Source organism: Strix uralensis, chromosome 2 (genome assembly GCF_047716275.1).
Source record: "Strix uralensis isolate ZFMK-TIS-50842 chromosome 2, bStrUra1, whole genome shotgun sequence".
Classification (NCBI taxonomy): domain Eukaryota; kingdom Metazoa; phylum Chordata; class Aves; order Strigiformes; family Strigidae; genus Strix; species Strix uralensis.
The window spans coordinates 60920545-60945678 of NC_133973.1; the positions used below are offsets into that span (position 1 = coordinate 60920545).

Below are 25134 nucleotides of genomic sequence, written 5' to 3' on the forward strand. Positions count from 1 at the left end.
GGTAAGACATCTGTTAATTTCAGTAGGAACAGAGATACACCAACACTGTGTGTGTTGGGAAAGTGCTCCAAATGAATTAAAGGGGGAGACAAAAAGAATAACCGAATGCTAATACTCCACCTACTTTCTACCTACTAATAAGCCAATGATTTTATGCTTTTATACAGCTGTAAGAAGGACCAAAAGCACTTTTTTTTTGTTTTTTCATTAAACTTCTGATGATAAACATGTTAAGTACTGTGTTCAGACCATTGCATACAAGACTTGCAGTTAATGTATAATTAGCTCTAATTTTCAAGCTACTTCTGCTTGTTTCCTGTATGCATTTCATTAAAATGCTTTTCAACATAGCAGAATTTCATTAAGGGAAAAATAGAAAACAAAAACCACACACAGCCTACTTGTTGTTCATCTATTTAAACATGCCCTGCGTTTTCAAATCCATAAGCGTTATGCCAGATTAAGAACATGTTCATGAGTGACAGCACTGATCTCTAATGAATTCCATTAAGACGTCAGGATTGGACTCATGAACTTTGAGTGGGGAGGATCAGAGCAAGCTTGTCTATCCAGACCACCAGTCACAGGTCCAATAGGATGGAAATGACCTTTTTAATGTTCTATTGATGGCTGTGAGATGCCCCAGGTCTGGCAGATTCTGGAGAAAGAATGTATAGCAAGATGTATGTTTAAACAATAGGACAGAGATTAGGGCCACAAGATGGTCATATGACTCCACAGGTAACCAGAGGAAGCAGGACACAAGCTAGCAAGTGGTTGGGGCAGATGTAGCCATCAGTCATGGGCAGATACATTTCAATTACACACTGTGGGTAAAGTCAAGCAACCTTGCACAGAGGACCAGTGCAGGAACTATCTGAACATTGGAAAAAATTTTGCTTTCAGTGGTAGGTACAAAATATGAAGGAATAAGCAGAGAAGCTTTGAATTGCCAATTCACTCTCCCATTGTAACTGAGAGTGTGGTAGAGGAGGATGTGATAGGACACTAGAAAAAAAATCACAAAGCAAGAGAGATACAATGGATCAATGGAAATTTTCATAGGACATACACATTGGTAGGACAGTGTACGGTAATGACAAAGGGAGTACAAAAATATGTAGAAATATAATATAGTCTTGTTTTAGCATGGTTTATCAAACAAGAAGGCATGGATAATATCAAATGTTAAAGAAGTTTGCATTCAGGAAAGTAAGGTTTATTCTTATGGCTATGTAGTTCCACGACTGGAGTTTGCTGCCAGGAACTTGCCCAGACCAGAGTGCTGGTTGTGTCTGGGATGGTGCATCTGGAGCACTTTGATTCCTCTGATTAGTGCAGGTCAAAAATAGAGGTGCAGCTCTCTGAGAGCTAGGTGCTGTTTACATGTTATAGCATGACTAAACTTGAAAGAAGTTTTAAAATCATTTATTACCATTAAAAAATGAAAAAAAAACCCACCAACAAACAAATGCAAAGAACGAAACCTCTATTGCAGACAGATCCAGACCGAAAAAACCCACCCCAAACCCTAAACCTCTTAACGTTCATCTTTTCTTAGTTCCTCATGGCCACTGAAGCATTTCTGAGATAAAGTTGTTGAAAACTTTCCTGCCTAATTTACTTTCTTCCAACTAATTCAAGTCCAATTAATTGTTGCTGTTGTATTCTTCATGACTATAGCTTGCCACATATTTATTTTTCATTCTCAACATGTTTTATCTGTTTTTTCCCATTTTTTGAGATCAGCAACCTTTAACCTCAAAATACTGCCCTTTCTTCTGCCCTCCCATTGTGCTTCCTATATTCCCCCAAAGATCTAGCAAAGAAGAAGGGGTAGTATGTTAAAAAGTCATTGTGATATTTGGTGATGACTCTTTCTATATGCCCTGTATGGAAGACAAAGAGCATTATTTAAATGTGAACTTTTCCAAGCCTGTCATAGATGATTTTTCCCTGAACTGGGATGATGAGACTTAAAAGAATTTTAATGGCAGATTTTCCAGCATGGCTTAGTTGAAAGTCTTGATATTAAATTTTAATCATCTCAAATGAAGCCCTGTGTGGTGCAATGAAATTCAGCAGAAGTAACTGTGCTAATAAGATGCAAACTGTTAATACTGAGATGCTTTTTGTCTATTTGATATCAAAATGCTTCCTTGATCCATAACATAAGTAAAATAAATAAAATGCTTTTCAGAATTTTTAGTCATTTATTATTGGATATGTTCACATGCCAGAGCCAAACATACCTTCTTAACAACCATTTTGTAGGATATAGCTGTTGCTTAAAGGGTAGACTTCACATTTCCAATGTTTTTCCTCTTAGCATCCATATTCTAGAAAATATGACTCAACTCTTCTGAAATTGATGGGTCTTCAATTGTACACTTTTATTTTGGCTGCATCCTCTCTTTCAGCTTTCCTGAAGTCAAATGCTGTTCAGAAAAATGTTTTCAGCTATAAACTCAAAGCTCATCTGTTAGAAATAACTGAGGAAAAGGAGGACATCAGTGGATTCAGTGTTATGAGGATGACTAAAGGTGACAAAGATAAGCCACTGCTGTAGCAGCTTAGGCTTTCATATGTCTGTGAAAAAGATAAATGATCCTAAGATGTATTTGGTACTGTATACCCAAAGGAATTAGGAAATATCAGTACCAACTTATGTTGAATTCTATCTAAAATACAGGGTACTGTCCTGCTCTGTGTGTTCAAAAAGGTGAATGCAAGCTGAAATAGAGAAAGGCTTTCTGAGGTAAACAGAGAGTCTGCTTTAACAAAAAAAAAAAAAAAAAAAAAGACTAAATGAACTTGGCTGGTTTTGTCTGAAAAGAATTGAATGTGAGACAGGATAGATTTGCTGCCCATGGATATGTCAATGGGGCAAATAATAAAACCGGTACAAATATATTTACAGTAAAAGATAATTTCTAAAAACAATGAGGTATAAGCTAGCCATGAATAGGTTTAAGCTAGAAGTTAGAAAAAGTTTCCCACCAACTGGAAAAGTGAGATTATGGATCAGGCTTCCCATAGGAAAAAAACTATTTCCAAAATAGAAACCAGTAAGTTTATGAAGGGATGTGGCAGGTACCCATGATTTGTGATGATCTGCTCACTCCTAACTTTAACAGCAGATAGGTTGCTTGTATGTAACCCTTAACAGTAACATAAAAATCAGAGTCTTCTAGCTCTTTTGCTTTCTCTTCCACAAACCCAGACAAAATCATAAGGATTAGATAACATTTTTATTGTTTATTATTGCAGTATTTTCTATAGCTCAACCAAGATTGGGGCTCCCTTATGGAAATCTAAAGTGATTAAAGAACTTGCAATAAATAATTTACCACTAACTAAAGTAAGTCAACCATTAAATTAAGTTAGAAAATTGTCATTGTATTTTCACTCTTAAGAGTTCTTAATAATTTTCTGTCACAGATCAATTTTTGCATTTCAATAGAGAAAGAATTAATTACAAATGTATATAACTATTTTGCTGTATTTTACCCTTCTTGATAAACTCTGGCAATTTTGCTTACAAAACTGTTTGAAGCCTTGGGTTCAAGCAGCTCTCAACACTCAAATAGTGCTGGATACTTTCCCCAGCTAATGTTACGTTTTAATGAATTGAGGCCAGACACTGCTGGAATAAATGTGGTAAGTGGACAGGAAATAGCTCATAGGTTACAGAGATGTCTTTTGCAGGGTCTGATGATTTTTAAATGCTTTTTCAAAATTCATCATGGTTTTTCCTACTGCATTCTTTTCAAGTGGATTGGGTAATGTGATATGGACTTTGAATTAGAAATTTTTCAGTTCCGTGTTTTGTGGTGAATCTGATAGTGTTACCATTTATTATCATCATGGGCCAAGTATTCATAACTGTTGGGCCATCCCTGTATGCCCATAGCAGGGCATAAGCAATCCAGGAGTTTCCTGGAATGCGCTGATGATAACTTCCTTCTCCAAGTGATAGAGGAGCCAACAAGGAGAGGTGCTGTGCTGGACCTTGTTCTCACCGGCAAGGAGGGGCTGGTGGGGAGTGTGAAGCTCAAGGGAAACCTTGTCTGCAGTGACTGTGAAATGGCGAAGTTCAAGATCCTTGGGGCAGCGAGAGAAGGGAGCACAGAAAGTTTATTACCCTGGATTCCAGGAGAACAGACTTTGGCCTCTTCAGGGATCTGCTTGGTAGAGTACCATGGGAGGTAAAGCCCTGGAGGGAAGAGAGGACCAAAAAAGCTGGTTACTATTCAAATATCACCTCTTTCAAGCTCAGGAGTGATGCATCCTGACAAAGAGGAAGTCAGGTAAGAATGCCAGAAGGCCTGCATGGATGAACAAAGAGCTCCTTGACAAATTCGAAAAAGAAAGCCTACAGAGGATGGAAGCAAGGACAGGTAGCCTGGGAGGAAGACAGAGAAACTGTCTGAGCCAACAGGGATCAGGTTAGAAAGGCCAAAGCCCTGACAGAATTAAATCTGGCCAGGAATGTCAAGGGCAACAAGAAAAGCTTCTATAGGTACGTCAGTGATAAAAGGAAGACTAGGGAAAATGTGAGCCCTCTCCAAAAGGAAACGGGAGACTTGGTTACCTGGGATATGGAGAAGGCTGAGGTACTCAATGACATTTTTGCCTCAGTCTTCACTGGCAAGTGCTTCAGCCACACTGCCCAAGATGCAGAAGACAAAGTCAGGGACTGGGAGAATGAAGAACCACCCACTGTAGAGAAGATCAAGTTTGAGACACTTAAAGAACCTGATGGTGTACAAGTCCATGGGTCCTGAGGGAACTGGTGGATGAAGGGGCTAAGCCACTATTCATCATATTTGAGAAGCCATGGCAGTCCGGTGAAGTTCCCACTGACTGGAAAAGGGGAAACAAAGCCCCCGTTTTTAAAAAGGGAAAAAAAGAGGACCAAAGGAACTACAGGCCAGTCAGTGTCACCTCTGTGCCCAGCAAGATCATGGAGCAGATCCTCCTGGAAACTATGCTAGGGCACATAGAAAATAAGGAGGTGACTGGTGACATCCAACATGGCTTCACTAAGGGCAAATTGTGCCTGATGAATTCGGTAGCCTTCTGTGATGGGGTTACAGCGCTGGTGGATAAGAGAAGAGCAACTGACGTCATCTACCTGGATACCTGGACTTGTGCAAAGCATTTGACACTGCCCCACACAACATTCTTGTCTCTAAATTGGAGAGACATGGATTTGATGGATGGACCACTTGGTAGATAAGGAATTCACTGGATGGTTGTACTCAAAGCCATTGTCAATGGCCCAATGTCTAAGTGGGGAGCAGTGACAAGTGGTGCACCTCAGGTGTCAGTATTGGAACCAACATCTTTGTTGGTGACATGGACAGTGGGATTGAGTGCACCCTCAGCAAGTTCATCGACAACACCAAGCTGTGTGGTGCGGTTGACACACTGGAGGGAAGGGATGCCATCCAGAGGGACCTTGACAGGCTTGAGAGGTAGGCCCGTGCAAACCTCATGAAGTTCTACAAGGCCAAGTGCAAGGTCCTGCACATGGGTTGAGGCAATCCCATGCACAAATACAGACTGGGTGATGAGTGGATTAAGAGCAGCCCTGCGGAGAAGGACTTGGAGGTGTTGATTGACAAGAAACTTAACATGACCCAGCAATGTGCACTTGCAGCCCAGAAAGCCAACTGTATTCTGGGCTGCATCAAAAGAAGTGTGACCAACAGTCGAGGGAGGTGATTCTCCCCCTCTGCTCTGCTCTGGTGAGACCCCACCTGAAGTACTGTGTTCTGCTCTGGGGCCCCCAACATAGCAAGGACATGGACCTGTTGGAGTGGGTCCAGAGGAGGCCACAAAGATGATCAGGGGTTTGGAGCACCTTTCCTATGAGGACAGGCTGTTGGGGTTGTTCAGCCTGGAGAAGAGAAGGCTCCGTGGAGACCTTATAGTAGCTTTCCAGTATCTGAAGGGGGCCTACAGGAAAGGTGGTGAGGAACTCTTTATCAGGGAGTGCAGTGATAGGACAAGGGGTAGCGGGTTGAAACTGAAAGAAGGTAGATTCAGATTAGATATTAGGAAGAAATTTTTTACTGTGAGGGTGGTGAGACACTGGAACAGGTTGCCCAAACAAGTTGTGGATGCCCCCTCCCTGGAAGTGTTCCAGGCCAGGTTGGACAGGGCTTTGAGCAACTTGGTGAAGTGGAAGATGTCTCTGCCCATGCCAGGAGGGTTGGAACTAGGTGATCTTTAAGATTCCTTCCAAGCCAAACAATTCTACGATTCTTGATTGTATGTGCCTACTTTGATATTCCCACACATGATAGCTCATCCTTTTGCTTCAAAGGGATCCCACTAAACTGTAAGTGCAGTAAGGGCATACGGGAATCTTCCTATTTTTAGAAAAAAATCACACCTTTTTCTATGGCTCTTCTAATCTTATGATTTTTTTTAAATATAAGCTATGTTGCATGATAATCTTTCCTGACTCAACTGCATACTTAGGTCAGGGTTTTTCATTACTAGTGGCTTTTCTAGAACTGTGTCATAAGGCTCTGTGATCTGTTTTTCTTTCTGAGTGTTTGAAAGGAGCAAGATCTATTCAAAACGTGAAAATAATATGTTTTGATTACTTGGACAATAGTAGAACTTTTCCTGCTGTTTCTAGAAGAAGTTGAGTGATGTTGAAAGTGCATTTTAAAAATCTTTTTCTTATTTATTTGTATCCTAAGGAAATTGAGTTGGAATATCTATGTATGATCCAGTGTACTTTTAAGATTCCACTAAACCAGGCATGGTGTTTGACCTGAATTTGGTTTTGAAGCTACATTGGTACAACTTTGTATTAAGCCATTGCATTTTCATTCCAAATTAAAGTTTTCTTCTTCCATCTTCCTTGTGCTTTTGCAAGCCTTTAGCTTTCAAGATTTTTTACCCAAGGTGCGTTATAGAATTCATAACGCTTGTATTTTTTTCTTTTTTGATTTACAAAGAATGTCTCTAAACATTCTTAGATTCCAAGGCTGACTGATACTAATAGGTGGCTTTATCACAAGTGACCACAGTATAACGGCAGGAGTATTCATATAACCTCTGAGAGAGCATGGATATGTTCTTTAAATTATATAAGTACCAACTGTAAGTTTCTCTCTTGTGTCAGTCATCAGTTTTGTCACTTTCCTACTAATAACTTGGTCTTATTTCCCCTCTTGTAATTAAAACAAAATCTTACAGTTTAAAGTGACAGATTAGACGTTTCTGCCAGGAATTAAGGCACAACACACATTCTTCTTGAGATGTGTATTTCCAGCCACAGGAAGGATTGCTCCCACTGTTTTGTAAGTATCAGAAGAATCATCTTCCCCCTCCTTTCATTGGAAAGCTCCAGAAGACAGAGTTCAGTTGATAGGAGGGATGTGTAATTTATGCCCTCCATTACCATAAGCAAAACCAGATTTTAAAGAGGGACTGAATACAAGAATGCAACTGCAGTAGAGAGAAATAGAGAAGTGACACAGAGGAGGAAAGTTGTTGCCCTGGATTTCTTCTTCAGGCTAAGCTGTCCTACAAGGTATTACACAAAAAGCACCATGATCCTACTCCCAGGAAAAAAAGAGCAGTATAAACTGGTCCTTCCTAAGAGTAGATTCACTTCAGCTGCAAAGCGTAGAAGTTAGGAAACCAAGGGCAAAGGGGAATAAAAACCTGCTCTCATTGTAGGCAAATAAACCCTGTCAATCTAGAGGAGCATGGAAGGACGCCCTGCTCCAAGCATGGAGTAAAAATGTCTTTTACTCAACTTCATGGGTGAAACATAACCTGTAACTTTTGAAATGTCATCAGCAGTCACTCACATACCTTGATTGCACACTCTTTGCTTTTTTAACAGTTGCTCCTCACTCCAACTGAGGTAAAAAGATTATTGGCTGGATATTGTAGCCATGATTGCCTGTGATAAATAGGTGTCAGCATTGGTAATTAAAAAAAAAAAATAAATATGAAAATCTTTGCTGATGTGCTAGTTGCCGACACAGGTTTTTTTAGAGAGTTTTGAAAACAGTCCTACATTAAATTAGTATAAAATCATAGCTGTGAGTCACAGATTATGCAGAGACAATGTAACTTCTGCTTAGAAAATATATCTTAAAAGATCAGTGATCAAAACCTGGTTGATTAGAGCCAAAGAATGTAGTAATTTGGAACAATGCAAGTCAAGCATCTTAAAGGGTTTGTTTTCTGTTAGAAATTTAAATCTCCTGAAAAGCATTGCCAAGCTGTAACAAGTCCTTTATTCCACAAAAACAAAATGATGTGGAAAGTGAATATTGCCCCCCAGCAAAATTACATTCCAGGTTGCCCAAATATCTTAAATTGTTCTCTGTTCTCTGGCTCGAGCTTCCCTTTCTTCCTCATTGACCTAGCTGAGGCAATGGCAAAGAGATGTCTTCAGAGAACAAGAATGCACTTGTTTCCAAAAGAGGGACTGGAAATATTTGTGATCAATTTATGTTTTTCTTCATGACTTTCAGAACAGTTTAATAGAGAATGGGTGTTAGTGAGACTGAAGTCTTTCTGCTTCACCTCATTCCATTTGGGAAGCTAGTTTTAAAACAGAAATGAAGGCTGAATACTGTGGGAAGTCATCCATGCAGACTGTTTGGATGTGTATTACAGATAGCTGTGCCTATAAAAAAGGAGCAAATTACAACTTTCTTACTGTGAAGTCCAGAAAATGTGAAGATATGTTATTAGACAGATACTGAACCATTTGGGTAGAGACAGATGAAATTCTGCCTCGATAATATCAGGTGGATAAACTTGCAGTTTACAAATCTAAATATTTGTCTAAGGAGACATAGAAGGGAACAAAGAAATTCTCCAGTGGTGTCATGAACAGCTCTCCACCCCCTTGGTTATCACCCAAGATAACAACCATTGTCGTCCTTTCTCATCAGAGGACAAGAAGATGCAACCATGGCCACACAGGTTTTCCACCTCTCAAGATAACTAACCCCTTGGAGTAGTAGCATCCTTGTGTCTTGCTAGCTTCCCTCAGCTAGTAGCTCATCAAGAAATTATAGGTTCGACTCAGGAATGACTAACAGTAGGGTCAAGCCCTGTGTCACACAGGAGGTCAGAAAGATGGGCTATGCTGGTGCTGATCTGTGCAACACTCAGTGTGGGGTGAGGCTCCCTCTTCTTCCAGGAGCCCTATGCTACAAATGTGGGCATACTTCAATCATTCCCATGTTTTCCTTCTACCTCATTGTCTATAGGCTATGTCCTTGTAGAGCTTTTTAGAAAGATTTCTGGTAAATTTCTGCCTAAAATGTAATCATCCCTCTTTAATGCAGGTCAAGACTTGTATTGTTTCCAGGCTCTCTGGAGAGGGTATAATGTCTCCCAGCTCTTACCTGCAGCAGCGCCTTGTGCCACTGCACTGTTCCTGCAGCCTGCAGAGAGCTGCTGCCAGCAGATGGGAACGGGATATATTTCTCAGGAAAGCAGAAGTTGATGGTTTGCTGTAAACACAAACTTCCTGAAAGATTTCTTCTGGAGAGCATGAAGATTGGAAGCAGAGGATAAGGGAAGATGAGGGAAGTGAAGTGAGAGTGTATTAAGGATGACTGAATGGGGATTAGTTCCTCCTTTGATGATTTTGGAGGCTGGGCAGAGGAAAATACTTAGTTGTTTGCATCCATTAAAGCTGTTGGGACAAGCAATATGCAGAAGTTTAGTACAGGGTGGAGGGGTCCCTTGAGAGAGTATTTTGGATGTGTCTGAGAGGCTTATATTTGGATTCAGAGGGTATTTCTAATCCAAACATCATCTGTATATTAAAGCTGTTTCAAAGCCCAAGTGGCATCTGGACATTTGTCTCTTTGCATCCACTAGCTACCACCACTGTTACAGTGCAGATGGTGGTATGTCTGCCTTGGGGTATAACTTATAATAGGGAGTGAAGGTCTGCAGTCACCAGAAATTGAATTATCAACAGCCAAGGGTCTGAAAAAGTGGAAAAATTAAATAGAGATACATCACAGAGCATTGATGGCTGCCATCCAAGTAGTCTGAAAGAACCAAACAACAAAGCAGTCAAGCTGCTAACCCAAATATATAATTTACCCTTAAATTAATGCTCTACCTGCCCATTAAAAATGTGTTGTTCCAGAACTTTATACACAGCTAACCAAATTTACTTTGGCCCCAAAAACAGTAGTTGAGGAGATCTGTGTCACTTCTGTGAAGTAACCAGAAGAAGCACATGGTCCCTGTGCTGGTGTGGGACACCAGGGCTGGGTGGTCGCTCCAAGTCTCGCTGCAGCCCTGCTCCCCACTTCCCCCCAGGCAGAGCTGACATATTTTCCCAGGCACGCGCTGGCTGATCTGCGCTACCCTTTCCTGGATGAGGGAGGGGAGGTGGGAAGGGGATCCACCACCCTACCCAGCGCTGGGGTGGGTTGTACAATGCACGCCATGCTGTTGGAGGCCGGATTCAGCCCTCTACAGGTTCGAGTGGAGCTGAGCCCTAAACATAGACTTAAGGAGGCACTATGGTGGGTGAGAATCTGCTAAAAACAAGCAGTGTGGTTTTTATATGTTGCGGCATGCTGCACCAAAATTTTGCATCACAGCCTTTTGATCTTTCAGCACTGCTAATCTGGGGCTCTGCAGCAATTCAAAAAGTAGTATTCAGATCCAGACCTGCTGTTAAAGGTAGTCTGCTAGACTAGCATGCTCGATTTCATAAAAGTGATTATCTGATTTCTTTCCAAATGTTTGTGGGGTTGTTTCCAAAAAATGCTAGTTTGTCATTAAGCAGAAATCAAAAACCTTCATAAGTCCTCAGATCCAGTATTCTGCCAGTTGCAGCGCTTAACTCCCCTTCTTCATAGTGTCAGGATCACAGCTATCACCATATTAAAAATAGTAATCTATGGTGAGGAGAATTCCTAGCTTCTTCATAACCAAATGCTGATAATACATCAGAAAGTGTAGGAAAAATAATTTCATACATTATTAATTCCCTGCAGAGGATGCAAAATTTAAGAGAGGTTTGTCTTTCTGAGTTTATTTTTCTTAGGTAAGAGAATGGGAAAAAAAAAATCCAGTTTACCTGTATTTGAGTTATAATTGGGTATAAGCAGATTAATGAGAATCTATTTTCTCCCTCCCTCCTCTTAAAGACTTGTCCCCGAAGGGTGTACACCAAAGGAAAAAACAGTGCTGTGACTATTGCTCAAAAAAGACAGACCCTTCTACCTACTGCTGTTTTCCTCCCTGCTAACTAGAGAGCAGAGGTACACAGAAATAAATTCACACACTTGTTATGCATTTAACAATGCTATACATCTCTTCACCAATCCAGCAAGCTCGGCTGCTGTCACTGTAGTACAACTGACGCGTTGCTCCATACCTTGCGCCGCTTCTGCAGGTGAGAAATTCAGACCTGGAGGAGCATCTCACCAACACTTTTTTAGAATTAGTTTAGCTGATGAAAATATCTCCAGAAAGTCCAGAAATTGAATGGGAATGAAAAGACTTATCTGTACACATAGTCCTTTCTGTAGAGATAGCGTAAAGGACAGTGACAAAAACTGTCATGCCCAAGCTGGATTTTTGAACAGGAGGAAGACTTAAGTATCCAGTTTTTATTCACCTGATACCTTTAGAAAAAATATTTTGGTTTGTTTTTCTTGAAAAAAAGGGGATTTAGGCAGTTAAAAATACCTGTTTGTTTTTTTTTTTTCTAGTCCCCAGATGAGAGTATACCCTTTCCAGCCAGACATGGCCTTCCCAGGGATATTTTTTCTAATAAAAGGAAGAATTTTCACAAACTTTCTTATGAAAATGCTTATCAGCATGAGTTGATACTGGACAATACACAGGATGCACATTCCTAACAGTAAGAACTACTCAGCTGTCCAAAAGTCAGTTTGCCTTCAAGAAGAATGAAAATACAAGATGCACTGAATATTGAGATGGAGGAGAAGAACCCTGTGGCTCCTTTGTCAGGGGCTCTGGCTTACATTGCCTGAAATTCCAGGTCAGCATTAGCAGGGAACTTCTACAAAAGTTAATTGCTTTAAAGACCCCTCACTGAATAGGGACACTACATTAGAGTGATCATGTTAAAAGTTCTGGAGGACCAGCAAGGGAGGTAAGATGAGAAGAACAGCAAAGTAACAAAACAGGAGTGGGGAGGGGGGAGAGATCTAAAGTTTCCTAAAGAATCCATCTCAAAGAAAAAAACCAAAACCTTTCTTATATGAATATATCCCTAAAAATAGTGAGAAATACCTATTTGTACAGAAGTAAAAAGAGAAAGGAGATGGAATCCAGTGTACAGGGCAGCCTGTGAAGCAACAATCAAGAGACTCTGGTTCTATTCTTGGCATTTTATTCTTCTGCACTTCTTTTTCCCATCAGTTTGGTAGCTAGTAAGATCTCTGCAGCAGATTAGTAGCTGTGAGAACTGTGTGATTTATAGAGCAGCAGCAAAACTGCCATTTCTCACCTGTGATGCATTGCTATACTGTCGTTATTTTAGAAATGATAATGTCTTACAGTTTGCTTAACCTCAGTCTCAGTTATGTGCATGTATGTACATACCAACACCAAACCCAGCCACTACAATTATCTTTACCTTCTTTGACTCTCAGGATGAGTTCATCAATTAGAGTGTGCAATGATATCTCAATTTTTCTGTTGAGAAGTCACAGTTATTTCAGAGGCATTCACAATACGAAAAATATTTAAACACTCCCTGCAAGACTTCTTATCTTTTTCCAGCATGAATTTTCTTTGTGTAACCCAGCTATCTGTGAGCCTTTGGCAAGATCCTCCTGGAAGTTCTCACTCTCTTTTTTTTCCTGATCTTGAGTATGGTGAATAACACTGAGTCATCTGCACTCATGCCCAGTTTTCTGATTTTTCTCTCGTTCTCTGTTTGTTCATTATTAGTTGAAACGGAATGCTGGGATTCAAATCACCTAGCTTTTGAGGTTTATAATGCAGAGGTTTAAATCTGAGTCAGTGTCCCCAAGCTCCCTTTGCAGTCTGTGGAGAGGAATAAACAGTTGTAGGACATGATTCATCTCATCTTAAACTAGATTTGTGAAACAGGTCAGATGAATCATATCTTAGAAGCCCTCTACAGACCTAAGCTTGCTTAAGCATGAAAGAGGAACAGCCTAGTGTCAGATCTGGAGAAAAGGAAAAAGTAAGCCTATGCATCCTGATTCTTGGAGGAGTGGGAAAGGATGACGGCATTGCTACCCAAGGTCATTTATGTTCCCTTACCATAACCCAGATAACATCCCAGGTGTAGGTTGGCATGAGCCAGGAGAAGCAGTTGCACCAGCAGACCTGTATGGATGGAGCAAAGAGTGGCCAGGATGTGAGAGGAGATACACCCCACTGGGTGATCAGAGACCAGGTTAACTGTGGCTAACCTGGCCCTAAAGCTGCACCACTGGTGGAAGGGGCAGCCCTTGCCTCTCGCGTCTCCTCCACCCCAGCTGCCTGCTCCTGCTGCCTCCCCTCCACTAGCTCTACTGCCTCTGCTGACACAGGGGAGGAGTGACTCGCTGATCTGTGTGAAGACTATCTCCAAAAAACGAGAAAAAGGAGGAAAAAAAAGTTGATTGAAGCTTGATCTGAGAGCTGCTTAAGCTTGCCTCATGGGTGCTAGGACTGACACAGGGGAAAAAGCAGAAAACTTCTGGGGAAAAGGAAGGTAGTGTTTGCAGAAGTATGTGTTATGGATAGTTTTCATGTCTAGAGCAAAAGATGATGTATTCTGGACAACTCAAAGTTATTCTTGCCTGGAGCTTGGAAATATTATTCCCTTCTATATTTTATTTCCTTTGACTCTGCAAAGTTTTTGTCCTTGAACTACTACAAAGCAGAGACACTATCAGCCTCTTTGTGTTACCTCAGAGGGCGTGGAGCAGAATATTTGCTGAGGTGTTTTCATGGTAATACCAAAGCTCATTACAAACATACTTCTTCACACTGGAGGTTTTTATTTTGGTGGTTTTGAAATGGTAAGCAGCTATACTCAGAAAATGTATGCTCTTTTCAGGAAATGTAGCCAATGGGAGAGTTATTTTGCCATCACGTAATGGTTCGCTGGTATTAAAGAATTGATATGAATTGCAAGTTGTTTTCATATATGAAATATCTAGATGGTGTACTGACAAACAGTCCTACTGGAAGGGATTTTTTTCAGATCTCCAAGTATATATTTGATATTGGCTTATGGAAAGAACCTCCTGCATGACAGACTAGGACGTGCAGGTTGAATTCTGAGTTTTGACTGAAATCTTTGATACTTGCCATGAAATAGCACAGAAGGGCTTAATCTATTTTTTAAAAATCAGTAATTGCACATAAAATTTAAAAGACTGAATATTAAAAGCCAGTTCATACCTCTTGATAATTATGTCCATAAGAAGACAGGAGAAGCCAGACCCACACCAACGATGACCAAGTGGCCCAGCTTAGTTCTGGGCCACTGTGGGAACTGGGGTATCATCAGTCTGAGCTATTTCAGTCCAAAAGCAGGCTAATTGGATTTGGAAGTTCATTACTGTAGCAACTAAAACAGAAAGTCTGTTCTACAGATATTATGGCTGTAGGAGTGCCTGTAATTAAGGTAGACCTGTTTTAGCAACCCCCTGACTTTCTGAACACCCTCTTCTTCACCAAAGTTCGTGTTGATTCTCTCTCCAAAATGAATGCATTGGGAATATGAGGGCTTCTTTTTTATCTTATAAAGTGAAGAAAGTAGACTTTCCCATTAAAGAATAAATAAATTAGGGAGGCTGAGGGAAGCAAGATTTAGGGGTGTAAAGATATGAGCAGGGTAGCTAATTTGAAACTAAATTGAATTTTGTAGGGTTTGGCTAGCTTGGAGAAAATGTTTTGAATAAATAAATTATATTTGCTTGTGAACAGTAGGCTGTTACAGAAAAGAAATTCTGCAAGTCAAGAGAGGAACAGCTCAAGAAGAATGCTGATGCATGTTTTAGTCAGGGTACATGTCTAATTAAACATTCTGGAGGAGAAGGCTGCCAACAAAAGATTGCTGGGCCTTTCTTGTCCTCACTGGTACTCTTTCATGTGCATGTGTGTATCCTTGATCATCGAGTTATACAAATGATTTTATATCTTAACTTTTAAGATAAGCAACCCAAGATGCATTGGGAATGTGGAAGTCCAGAGCTGAGAAACTGAAAACAAGTGATAGCTCTGTATACTCTGCAGAACTATACCAGTTTAAATCAGTTGAGGACTCTGCATCATTTCTAGGAAGACTCATGCTCCTAGCTTGCTCTGAAGTGCATTTTAATTGTCTCGCCTTGTAAAAGCCTTGCTGACTTTTATCTTCTTTAATAGCTTGACGCAGTATTACTTCCAAAAGTTTCATTCTTGATGGAAAGTGTCAATATGAGGATGCTGTAATGTGTGTGTCACATATTTGCCATGTATTTTGAGGTTTTAAATGAGATATAAGTCACAGTGTAGAACTAAACCTCTGTTAGGAGTAAATGTCACCCAAGAAGAAAAAGAAACATATCTGCAATTCACAAAATACAGTGATGAAATTTAATATAAAAATCTGTTCTCCAGGCAGCAAGAGGAAAATACGTCTAAAAGTATATAGAATCATAGAATAGTTTGGGTAGGAAGGGACCTTTAAAGGTCATCTAGTCCAACCCCCCCTGCAATGAGGGTAATAAAAGGAATGAGGGTATTCTAAACCATCTTCTGTTCATAAATGAATCTTCAGATGCTCACTGTGAGCTCTTCTGTCCCCATGAGGCAAAGGGAATTTACCTGGGCCTGTCCTCTTGCTTCTGGTCTCTGTGGAGGGAAGAAAACATACTTAGCTGTGAATGGGATGAAGGCTATCTTCCTCAATCCTCAAAAAGAGATATGAGAAGCATTTCCACTGCAACACATTACATTTTTTTTGGCCAAATATCAGCCCCAGAGTGAAACTGGTATGGCCATGTCATTTTCCCACCATTTCTCCACAGGGATCTAAATGGTCCTATGAAAAACCCAAAATCATTTTTCCTTTCAACCTATGTGAAGGCACACCCATAGATGCTAGAAATGATGACAGAAGGGGTTCCAAAAACAGTTGTTCAGTGAGATAAAAACAGTCTTCCCATAGCAACAAGGGAGGATATGAGAGGACTTTGTTCATCTGCAGTCAGAAACCTGGGTGAGGAGCACCTGAACTCATGAGGAGGAGGGAGATGACATCTACTTTCCAGCAAGCATATGAGGAAATTTTGTAGATAGCTATTATTGTATTTGCTATTCTAAAAAAGAATAAAGCCTCCCCAGTCAATAATCTGGAGGAAATTTTACCCTTAGGAAGCTGAGATAACCTTTCTCACCCTGAGAGCTGGCTATGGATCCCACTGCTCTTGTCCTGCTGCCACCACCTCCTAAGGTTACTCTTCTGACAAGTTGATGGCAGCTTATTTCTTTTCAAGCCCTGTCCCTGCTGAACAGAAAATATCAAATATTATACAACAAAGCACTACTTGCATGTTTGGAAAACCCAGAGCATGCTATGTCTGTAGGAATTCTGCTAAAATGGTAGCATATTTAAATAACATCCTACCTGGTAGTGCAATTAGCAGTCATGCATGATCATTTTTGTTGCTTTACATGGACTACTTCCTTTTTGTACTGCTGTTACATCCCAGTGCTCTGGCAACATGACATGTGAAGATGTTCAGGGGGATGTCTTGTGATGAGCTGATATTTTGGCAATAATGGGAGCTGCTGGTAGTGATGGAACCGAAACACTATTCTTATCCTGGAATTTTGCTCATCTTGATTAACCAGTACACAAGAGCTACTGGGGTGCTTGTTGAATTTAACAAGTTAAAGGATCACTGGACTATGCCATACACTTCTCTTGTGGAAGTTGAAAGTAGCTAAGCCAGACTGCTCAGTTTCCACGAGCAAACTTCTTTATTATTTTACTCTTCCACCTCTCAGAAAGAAAGCATCTCTTGGAAAGCTGAAGACTTTTTTCCCCATTTCTCTTAATACAACAGGTTAAAGCTACATGGTTAAGAAATGGCACCATGAAATGCTTTTTTTTACAATAACTGTGAGCAGACAATGTTCAAGCCATCCAGAGGAAGAAAAAAAACTGCATGAATTTCTAATATTTTCCCAGTGTGGATTTCTATTTGTCGTGAACATCGATGCAGAGCTCTTTTTTCACTGAATAGGTTGGAAGATGACACACAGAGACTGTTCAGAAAGGCTAACGTTAAGGACAGGAAGCTAATCTCAGACTGCCTTTAAAGTTAGTGGCACTAGAATGGATGACTCAGAGAAGGAGCAGCTGAATTTAGGTGCTCTTTCTTGCCTGCTGGAAGGCAGTAGACAAACTAGGCTAACTGAAGTTGTGAGTGTATCTTTTAATGACCGTACCCAAACCGTATGTCTTTAAATATGCTCACTATTTTGATCAGTGGCACTGCACTCACACACTTTGCCAGATGGATGTGTTCCATCTGTCTTTTTCTACAATGGCATATCACAAGCACCAGCTTGAACAGTAAATCTGTGCTAGAGTTAACCATGGTTTATTATTTCTATTAATAGTCTATGAAAGATCAGTAATCTGAAAAAGTGCCACAAAATTATTCAGACTAATAAAGGACAGAAGATAAGACTGGGGGGAACTTCTAAGATGCCCAACAGGCAACAGCCAACATTTTAGTCCACAGTCATGCTTAAAATAGCTTGAAGGATTAGGGGCCAAAATTCTGCAAATTGTCATTATAACCACAGCTGGAATTAAAGGACAACCAGTGTCGTAGGTAGGATTGCACATACTAGGATTTTCTGTGCATTAAACAATTTAATATTTAATTCCTGTGAATCTTGGCTGCTAATGCAGAATGGGGGAGATTCTGGAGTGCTTATGTTGTGGAAGCCACAGAGGTCGTCAGGTGCACAAGGGCAGGAGCACGTCATAAGTAGGATATGCTGTGCTTGCTGCATTTATGATGACTGTCTTTCATTGTGCTCAATATGCAATTGGCTGGTACACGCCTTATTTACCTGTAGGTTTTTGTTTGTTTGTTTGTTTGTTTTTTTCCTAGAAGTCCTTTTAAATTAAGCATTTTACAGTCCTGAATAGCATGCAGTGCTCTGTCATCATGAACGTCTGAGCAGAACTTGCATCACAACCCTTGTGTTAGTCCTGGACAATGTAGGAAAATTCTGTTAAAAGGAGTTACGTTCTGTAGATGGGGACTTTTGTGCTTCTTCTCATACCCAGTTGGTAGAATGAGAAACCACAGGTTTGTGTTAGCAACCTAGAACCACTTTTGCATTTTCTGCTTGCAGCATTGTCCTATAGCAGCCACAGTTTTGAGCTTAGCTGGTCAGAATTTCCAGCTGCCCAGGAGTTCCTTGCCCTCCCTTGGCAGCCCTGTTTTGATTGAGAATGGCTTTTGCTTTGTCTGGAAGTTGTGTAAGCAGATGAGCAGACGTTGCAGAGAAAGATGGGTTGATTCTGGGCCACCTTACTGTGGGGAGAGAGGACTACACGAGAAGGGAGATACCAAGCTTGTCTCTGAAGACTGCACCAGCCAAAGCCACTGTTTATTAGTGTTAGCAAGGACAGTGTGGTGACAAAAGGGAAGGAGGCTCCAGTCAGTACTGTTTTATGTCTTCTCCTCCTCCCAGTTCATGCTTTTTCTCTCCTGGGGTTTGTTCTACTTCATTTCCACCTGCCACCTTGCTGACAGAGCTTCTCTAGCTCTGCAGTGCAGCATCTATCAGATGGTATTTACCTCATTAAGAGTGCTTTCTGATAAACAACATCTCTGTTGCACTGTCCAGGTGCTCAGAAGCATATTCAGTTCTTTCATGAGCAGGACAACATTCCTCCTTGCTGCTGTGCAGACGCCGAAGTATAACTCTGTGAGGCAGAATAGCAGACGAAAGGCCAAATTCCTCAGTGCCCCCTGTGGAGATATGGCAGCCAGAGAGCAATGCACCTCTGTGGAGCTTTTGCAATATGTTTTTGAGCATGAATATGTGACTACTGCGAACCATTTTTTATTATCTTATCTAGGAACCATTCCCTGTGCCTTGCTGGACTAGTAACTCTTCTTGCTGGTGTCTTCAGACACTGGATAGATGGGTGGCAAGCAGGAACAGGCAAAGCAATCCTTCCTGTAGTCTTCTTTCCACCATGAACTATGAGTTCTCAGCTCCCTGCCGCGCTGGGCAGAGTTGCAGCTTTCCCTAGAATGGATCCCCTGCTTGTGTTTGTAACACAAAGACAGTGAAAGCATGATGGAAAACTGCTTTGGCATAAGGAATAAAAGGAAGTTGACTCTGACTTACGATTTCTGCTGAAGTGGAGCTGTAGCTGTCCATAATAATTTCAAGATGATGAGTTAAGAGTTGAATGCAGAAAAAGTGGTAGTTGGTAGGTGGCCTCCATCTCATCTTAATCTGATCTAAATCAAACCTAAGTGACATAGTCTTTGCAGGAGCACAAACATTATGTTTTCCTGTGTTCAGCTGATCAGTGAATATCTCAGAAGTTACAGTCCCTGATCATTCACTGCAATATCTGTCCATTCTTTTTGCTTCTGAATTTTCCTTCCATAGTAGAACAAAATTCCCATTTCGTGCCTTTTATGCCCTGTGATAAAGACAGAAAAGAAATGTGCAAACAGAATCAATTGTGCTGGTCTGGAAAGCAAAGGAGAGGAACTCTAGATATTAAAAAAAAGGTGTGTTAGCAGTGTGAAGAAGGAGATGGACAGAAATGGGGAATTTGACGCTGAGTGGGAAACTCAGGAGAGCGTGAACACTTGGGGGCTGTGTCAGGCTGTTCTAACACTGGCCTCCACCTGGCTCCTGTGGGTCTCATGGTGTCCGAAAGCTCTCCAGGAGCCACCAGATGCCTGTCCTTCAGGTCCTCTGACTTTAGTTCCCATGATCAAGAGAGCGGGGGATGCACAGTGCAGGAACAGGCACTAAACAGTACAGGTGCTCAGCAGTGTCACGTGGGATCTGCCAACGTAGCTTTGTGCGATTCGTATGGTACAAAGGAGCAGCCAGAAAATCATCGTACACCGTTCTCTGTTGCTGAAAAGGTGCTGCACAAGGTAGATACATGTTTGAAAGAAAGCAATTAGGCAAAGCAGGAATTGTAGCACAATCATATACATATCTATTCATATGTGGATAATGGCACAAGTAACTCTAGCTGTCTTTTGGGGAATTATGCTCCTTTTATATTTTATTAGCTAATAACTTTCTGACAACTGAGTCATCAAATTACAATAAAATAATAGTAAAATATTTTTAACAGTGAATATTTTAGCGAGTGTCTGACAATTATGTATTCATTTGCTTTCATTGGAAAGATAATTTAGATAAGAACAAGGGACACATCCAGTAGGAGAAAGAAATACAGGCATGTCTGTCATTATAGAAGTACCTGAAAGCAAGTAATAGTGTAGGAGAGGGAGAGATAAAATGGGATAGAGTTAGAAATTAGAGTATTTCAGTAGCATTAGCTGCAGATATTCTCTTGCCACTTTTGGAGATTCTACTTGCCACTTTTGTTCTTAATAGCATACAGAAAATCAAAGGAATCAGTTTTGAAAACCTATTATATTATTAAACTCAAAAGCAGAATGACCACTATCGTCAATTATTAGGTACTCGAATAATTTGAAGTCTAGTGGCAGACAAACCAAAAAGAATAACATTTCTAAATATTAATTTTGGCATGTTTCTGTTTGCTTGCTGTTATTGCACATCTCTTTGCTCATACCTATCCTATACAGAAAACCTTTTGCCATTGTTGTTTCTGAAAAGTGGTTCAAGTCACATTGCTAGTTCAGGTTCAGGTTTGGTCATTGCTCACATTATTAAACAATGGTCTCTATTAATTAAGACATTTAAAAAATTGGCATGTTTAGTATATTTGTGCATGCTTCAAAGTATTCTAGAAACTAACCATTGTCCTTAGCTTTTAACTGTGTAATTCTTTAGTACACTGATAAAAAAATTAAATACTTGGACCATGGGACAAAGAAGAAATGTGGTGTCTGTTCACTGAGTCAGCACATGACTTGGAGCCGTGTTTTGGCACTCTTTCTCGAGTGAAATGGTACCTCGGTTTGCATGGTGCTCATGCCAGTGAAACTGCCTCTGTGGCAAAGAGCCACCATGCACGAATAAGCACAAACAAGGACTCTGGCCATTAATGTTTCTGCCCTGTGAGCAAAAAGAAAAGTTTGGGGGTTGATTTGTTTGTTTGTTTTCCTTTCCAAAGCATGTTCTGATCTTTTGTTGGCAAGTGCTTTACAATACTGAATATGATGACACACTTCCCAAGTAAGCAAGTAAATAAGCTTAATAATGACAGCCTTGGCCTAGTATGCTATTAGTCTGGGCACCGTACAGTCATAACGAAAGACGACATTTGCTCTGCAAAAGAACAGAATTAAGGTAGCGGAGATCAAAGAGGTGTAGCAAAAAGTTAATTCCCAGGAAGGATGAGATTGTACTGGTTGGGCTGAAAAGCACTCACCTTGGCACACTGGTTATCTAACCACCATTGTTGTTGGCAAAGCAGAAAAGAACAATTTCAAGGTTAGATGAAGGGAGAGATTAGAATTTAGCCTAATGAGTGTTCTCAGGGGCCTGCTTTTCTTGCACATGTAGTGGCATTAGCACAATGCAGGAGAGTCAATAATGTTGCCACAGCCCATAGGGGTGGTGAAGAAGTGGTTGTACCCTGCACTGTGCCACAAAATACTACAGCTAATGAAAGTTCAATGCCTTCTGTACCAAGATGAATATTTTGTATTAAAAGGGACTCCTCCATTAGCAGTGTGAGTGGCTGCCTCCTTAGAAGCTGATCATGCTTTCCCTAATCTCTTTCCTTGATGAGCTGCCTGGAGAAGTAGAGCAGCGTCAGAATCAGCATAAAGTTTCTCCTTGGTCTTTACTCCATTCGTTGTTGCACTAGTTACTAATAAGTTAGTGCTACCAGGTTTTGTCTATCTGAGCAATTACAGTGCCATTCATGTGGTTTTATATAGCTACCAAGCCACAAGAGGAATGACCTGAACAACTCTCTTCTTTTACAGGAGTTAATAACTTTTGCATTTCCTTACCACCTCCAGATGCAGGACATCAGTGAAATTAAACAAAATTGCAGACCTCCTAAAGGTCTATAGGGAGCTTCAAGAAATTGTCCAGTGTTATTCATGGGTCAGTGTTGTAGAACTGGTATGACTTTACAGTCATTTTGAAAAAAAATATTTACACTATCTTAAAACCGGAATCTAAGCATTCTTTTTTTAAAATGGAAAAGGTCACTGAGTATCTTATATAAACTCACTAAGACAATTTCAGAGGACTAATACTGTCTAGGTTCAAAATATATAAGGTTTATTAAAGCCCCATACTGTAAAACTGAAGGGAACTGAAGGAACTGTTCTCCTGTAAAGGATTTTAATAACAGCTGTGATTGTCTTTTGTTATTTATCTTGCTGTTGTGCCTGCAGGCCTTCCTAAACTCTTATTGTACAGACATACTATAAAGAGGCATTATAGCTTGCAGTCTCAGTTGTGACAGGATGAAACGGTTTGGTGAACATCACTGATGGACCGATGAAAAGAGTAAGAGGAAAGGTCTCTTATTGCAGCCTGTATTGGAGCCTGTTTACCCAATAGTTTAATGTTCCTGTCAGAAAGGCTTTCTTTAGCGTGTGTAAAGAACTGTATGTCTTTAATTTCCCTTTCTTGTAAAGGCTGTTTCTTTCACAAGAAGAGGTGGGGGATGCCATGTACAAGGAAGGGGGTGGCTGTTCCTTCCTGTGGAGCACAGGGGAGCAGCCTCGGGCTGTGAGGTGGGAGGGTGGGAAAATGCAGCGAGGATCTGGAACCCCAGTCCTCAGCTGTGGTGGCCAAAACCGTCCTGGGGACCGGGCATCTGTACAGAAGTTGCCACAGCTCAGGAAATCTGAGAGTCTGTTGAAATCAAACCAGACAGTAAGGATTCAACCTGCAAGGACACAGTGAGCAAGGGGAGTGTGCTTTGTATAGCCTTAGCCTTTCTTTCTGCTGGACTTAGCCACTGGAGGTTGCTCAGTACTGTCTGACTTTCTCAAGTTGAAACACCTTTTGCTCTTTCCTAGAAAATTCACTTTATGGAAGAGGTTCAGGTAAATCCACCTCAGAGCCCTAGTGTACTGGGTCTGGCTGGGGGGAAGTTGACAACATCTAGCTGGCTGTCCCACCATGACATGTAGCAAACCAGAACAGAGAATAGAATAACATCTGCGTTAGACACTATTTTCTTGCTTAAAACATAGCTAATGCTGAAACAAACCAAAAACCTGGCATGCAATATGTATACTTTTTAAAAGGCTAAAACATGTGGCTGAGGTCACAATTTTCTTTCCTTTTCCCCTTTGCAGAGTTTCTAAATAATTTGGATTGTTGTGTGGGAATAACTACTGCTGTTGTGGGGGGACAGGACTTGTTTTCACTTCATAGCCCTGGTTGTGGCTGTCACACAAAGCAAGGCAATCGATGAAGCAGTGCTGTGAGAGTCAGGAGGTGAAAGCTGAACAACTACAACAGGAGGAGAATTTTCAGACCTGATGAATTGAAGGTTATTGGGTGATTTAAGTAATATTTTTTTTTTTAATTAATTAATTTTGTAATGTTCTGGTGAAGGTCAGGGACTGATTAGTGATTTAGACAAAGGATGCTTTTGTTAGAGATATGTTGTCTTGGAAATAAAAAAGTACCAGTGTTAAATGTATTTTGAGACACTTGACACCCTGCCCCTTGACCAACATCATTGCTGTAGGCAGACTGCCACCCCCACTGCCACCCTGCCCCTTGACTGACATGGGCAACATAGGCAAGATGCTGCCCACAGTATCCGTGTGAGGTATGATCCTCTCCAATCACACTGCCATTGCTGGAGCCAAGGGGCAGTGTGACTCTTACCCACATTCAGAAGGCATTTACATCACTGGTTGTTGCTGCTAGGTGACCAAGTGTCATGACATGTCATCACATCATGACACCAAGTGTCCCTGGATGTCCACCAGAGCCACAGAATCCCTTACAACGCCATGTTTGCTATCGGTGATTGGATGAGTCACCGTATGGGCACACTGTTGCTCATCTTTCCTACTGCCTCAGTAAAGCTTTGTTTTATAATGTGTTGTCAGACTCCATCACTGGACCACAGAAACTCAACAGATAATCTGGAAAAAAACATAAGGCAGCAAATTTGACATCAGAAACACAGGGAAACATTGTGGTGCCTGGTATGGCTTCTCCTCTCCCCATTTGGTTTCCAGCTGCCATGTCTTGATCATTTCAGTACTGAACAGCTGTAACTCCTCTTCATAAATAGTAGCAGTAGTAAAAACAGTAGGACTGGGACATATTCGCTTCGTTTGATATCCTTCTTCACCTTCTGGCAGCAGCATTCCTCCTATTTGCTCTGTGAAGAATCAATAGTTTAAAAATAGAAAAAAAGGAAGAAAGGAGAAAGAAGGAACCTTCTGAAACCAGCTTCACCCATAATTTTCAAAAGCCTAGTTTATTTTTAAAATCTTTACTTTCCTGGTGACATTATCACAGGAGTCTTTGTTGATGTCTATATGTGTGTTTTTATATCATTGTAACTGACTTTGTTTTTGTTTGTCTCCTCTTTTCTCCCAGTGGAGTTTTTATACTGTGATTTGGCTTCCATGAAGTCTATAAGACAATTTGTGCAGCGGTTTAGAGCAAAGAATTGTCCACTCCATGTCCTGGTGAATAATGGTGAGTTCTGGTTTTTAGTTCACATATCTGCAGGGGATGATGTGATAAATGGGGCTCTCATCTGTCACCTCACATTTCAAATCAATTATCTGAACCATACGGCAGGTTACAATATGACTACATTAACAGGTATGTCTTTCTAGGAGGTAAATTGCATTTTTTGGAGAGATTGTCAGCTGAGAAGACTGAACACCTCAGTGCCACCCTTGCTTGTGGTGTTAATGCAAATCTTGTTCCTTTGCCGTATTTTTTAGCTCTCCATCACTA

At 40.8% G+C, this 25134-nt stretch overlaps 1 protein-coding gene across 5 annotated transcripts in view; it reads left to right on the forward strand.

Annotated features, from left to right (window-relative positions):
- Positions 1–25134, forward strand: part of DHRSX (dehydrogenase/reductase X-linked) — a 182115-nt gene that overhangs the window by 92767 nt on the left and 64214 nt on the right. For 4 of the 5 annotated variants that reach the window (XM_074858905.1, XM_074858909.1, XM_074858907.1 and 1 more), the window contains exon 4: positions 24766–24867. The exons of the other annotated variant lie outside the window; for it this stretch is intronic. In XM_074858905.1, coding sequence (XP_074715006.1) covers positions 24766–24867 — 102 coding nt within the window. The remainder of the gene's footprint in view (positions 1–24765; positions 24868–25134) is intronic. 5 annotated transcript variants of the gene reach the window in all.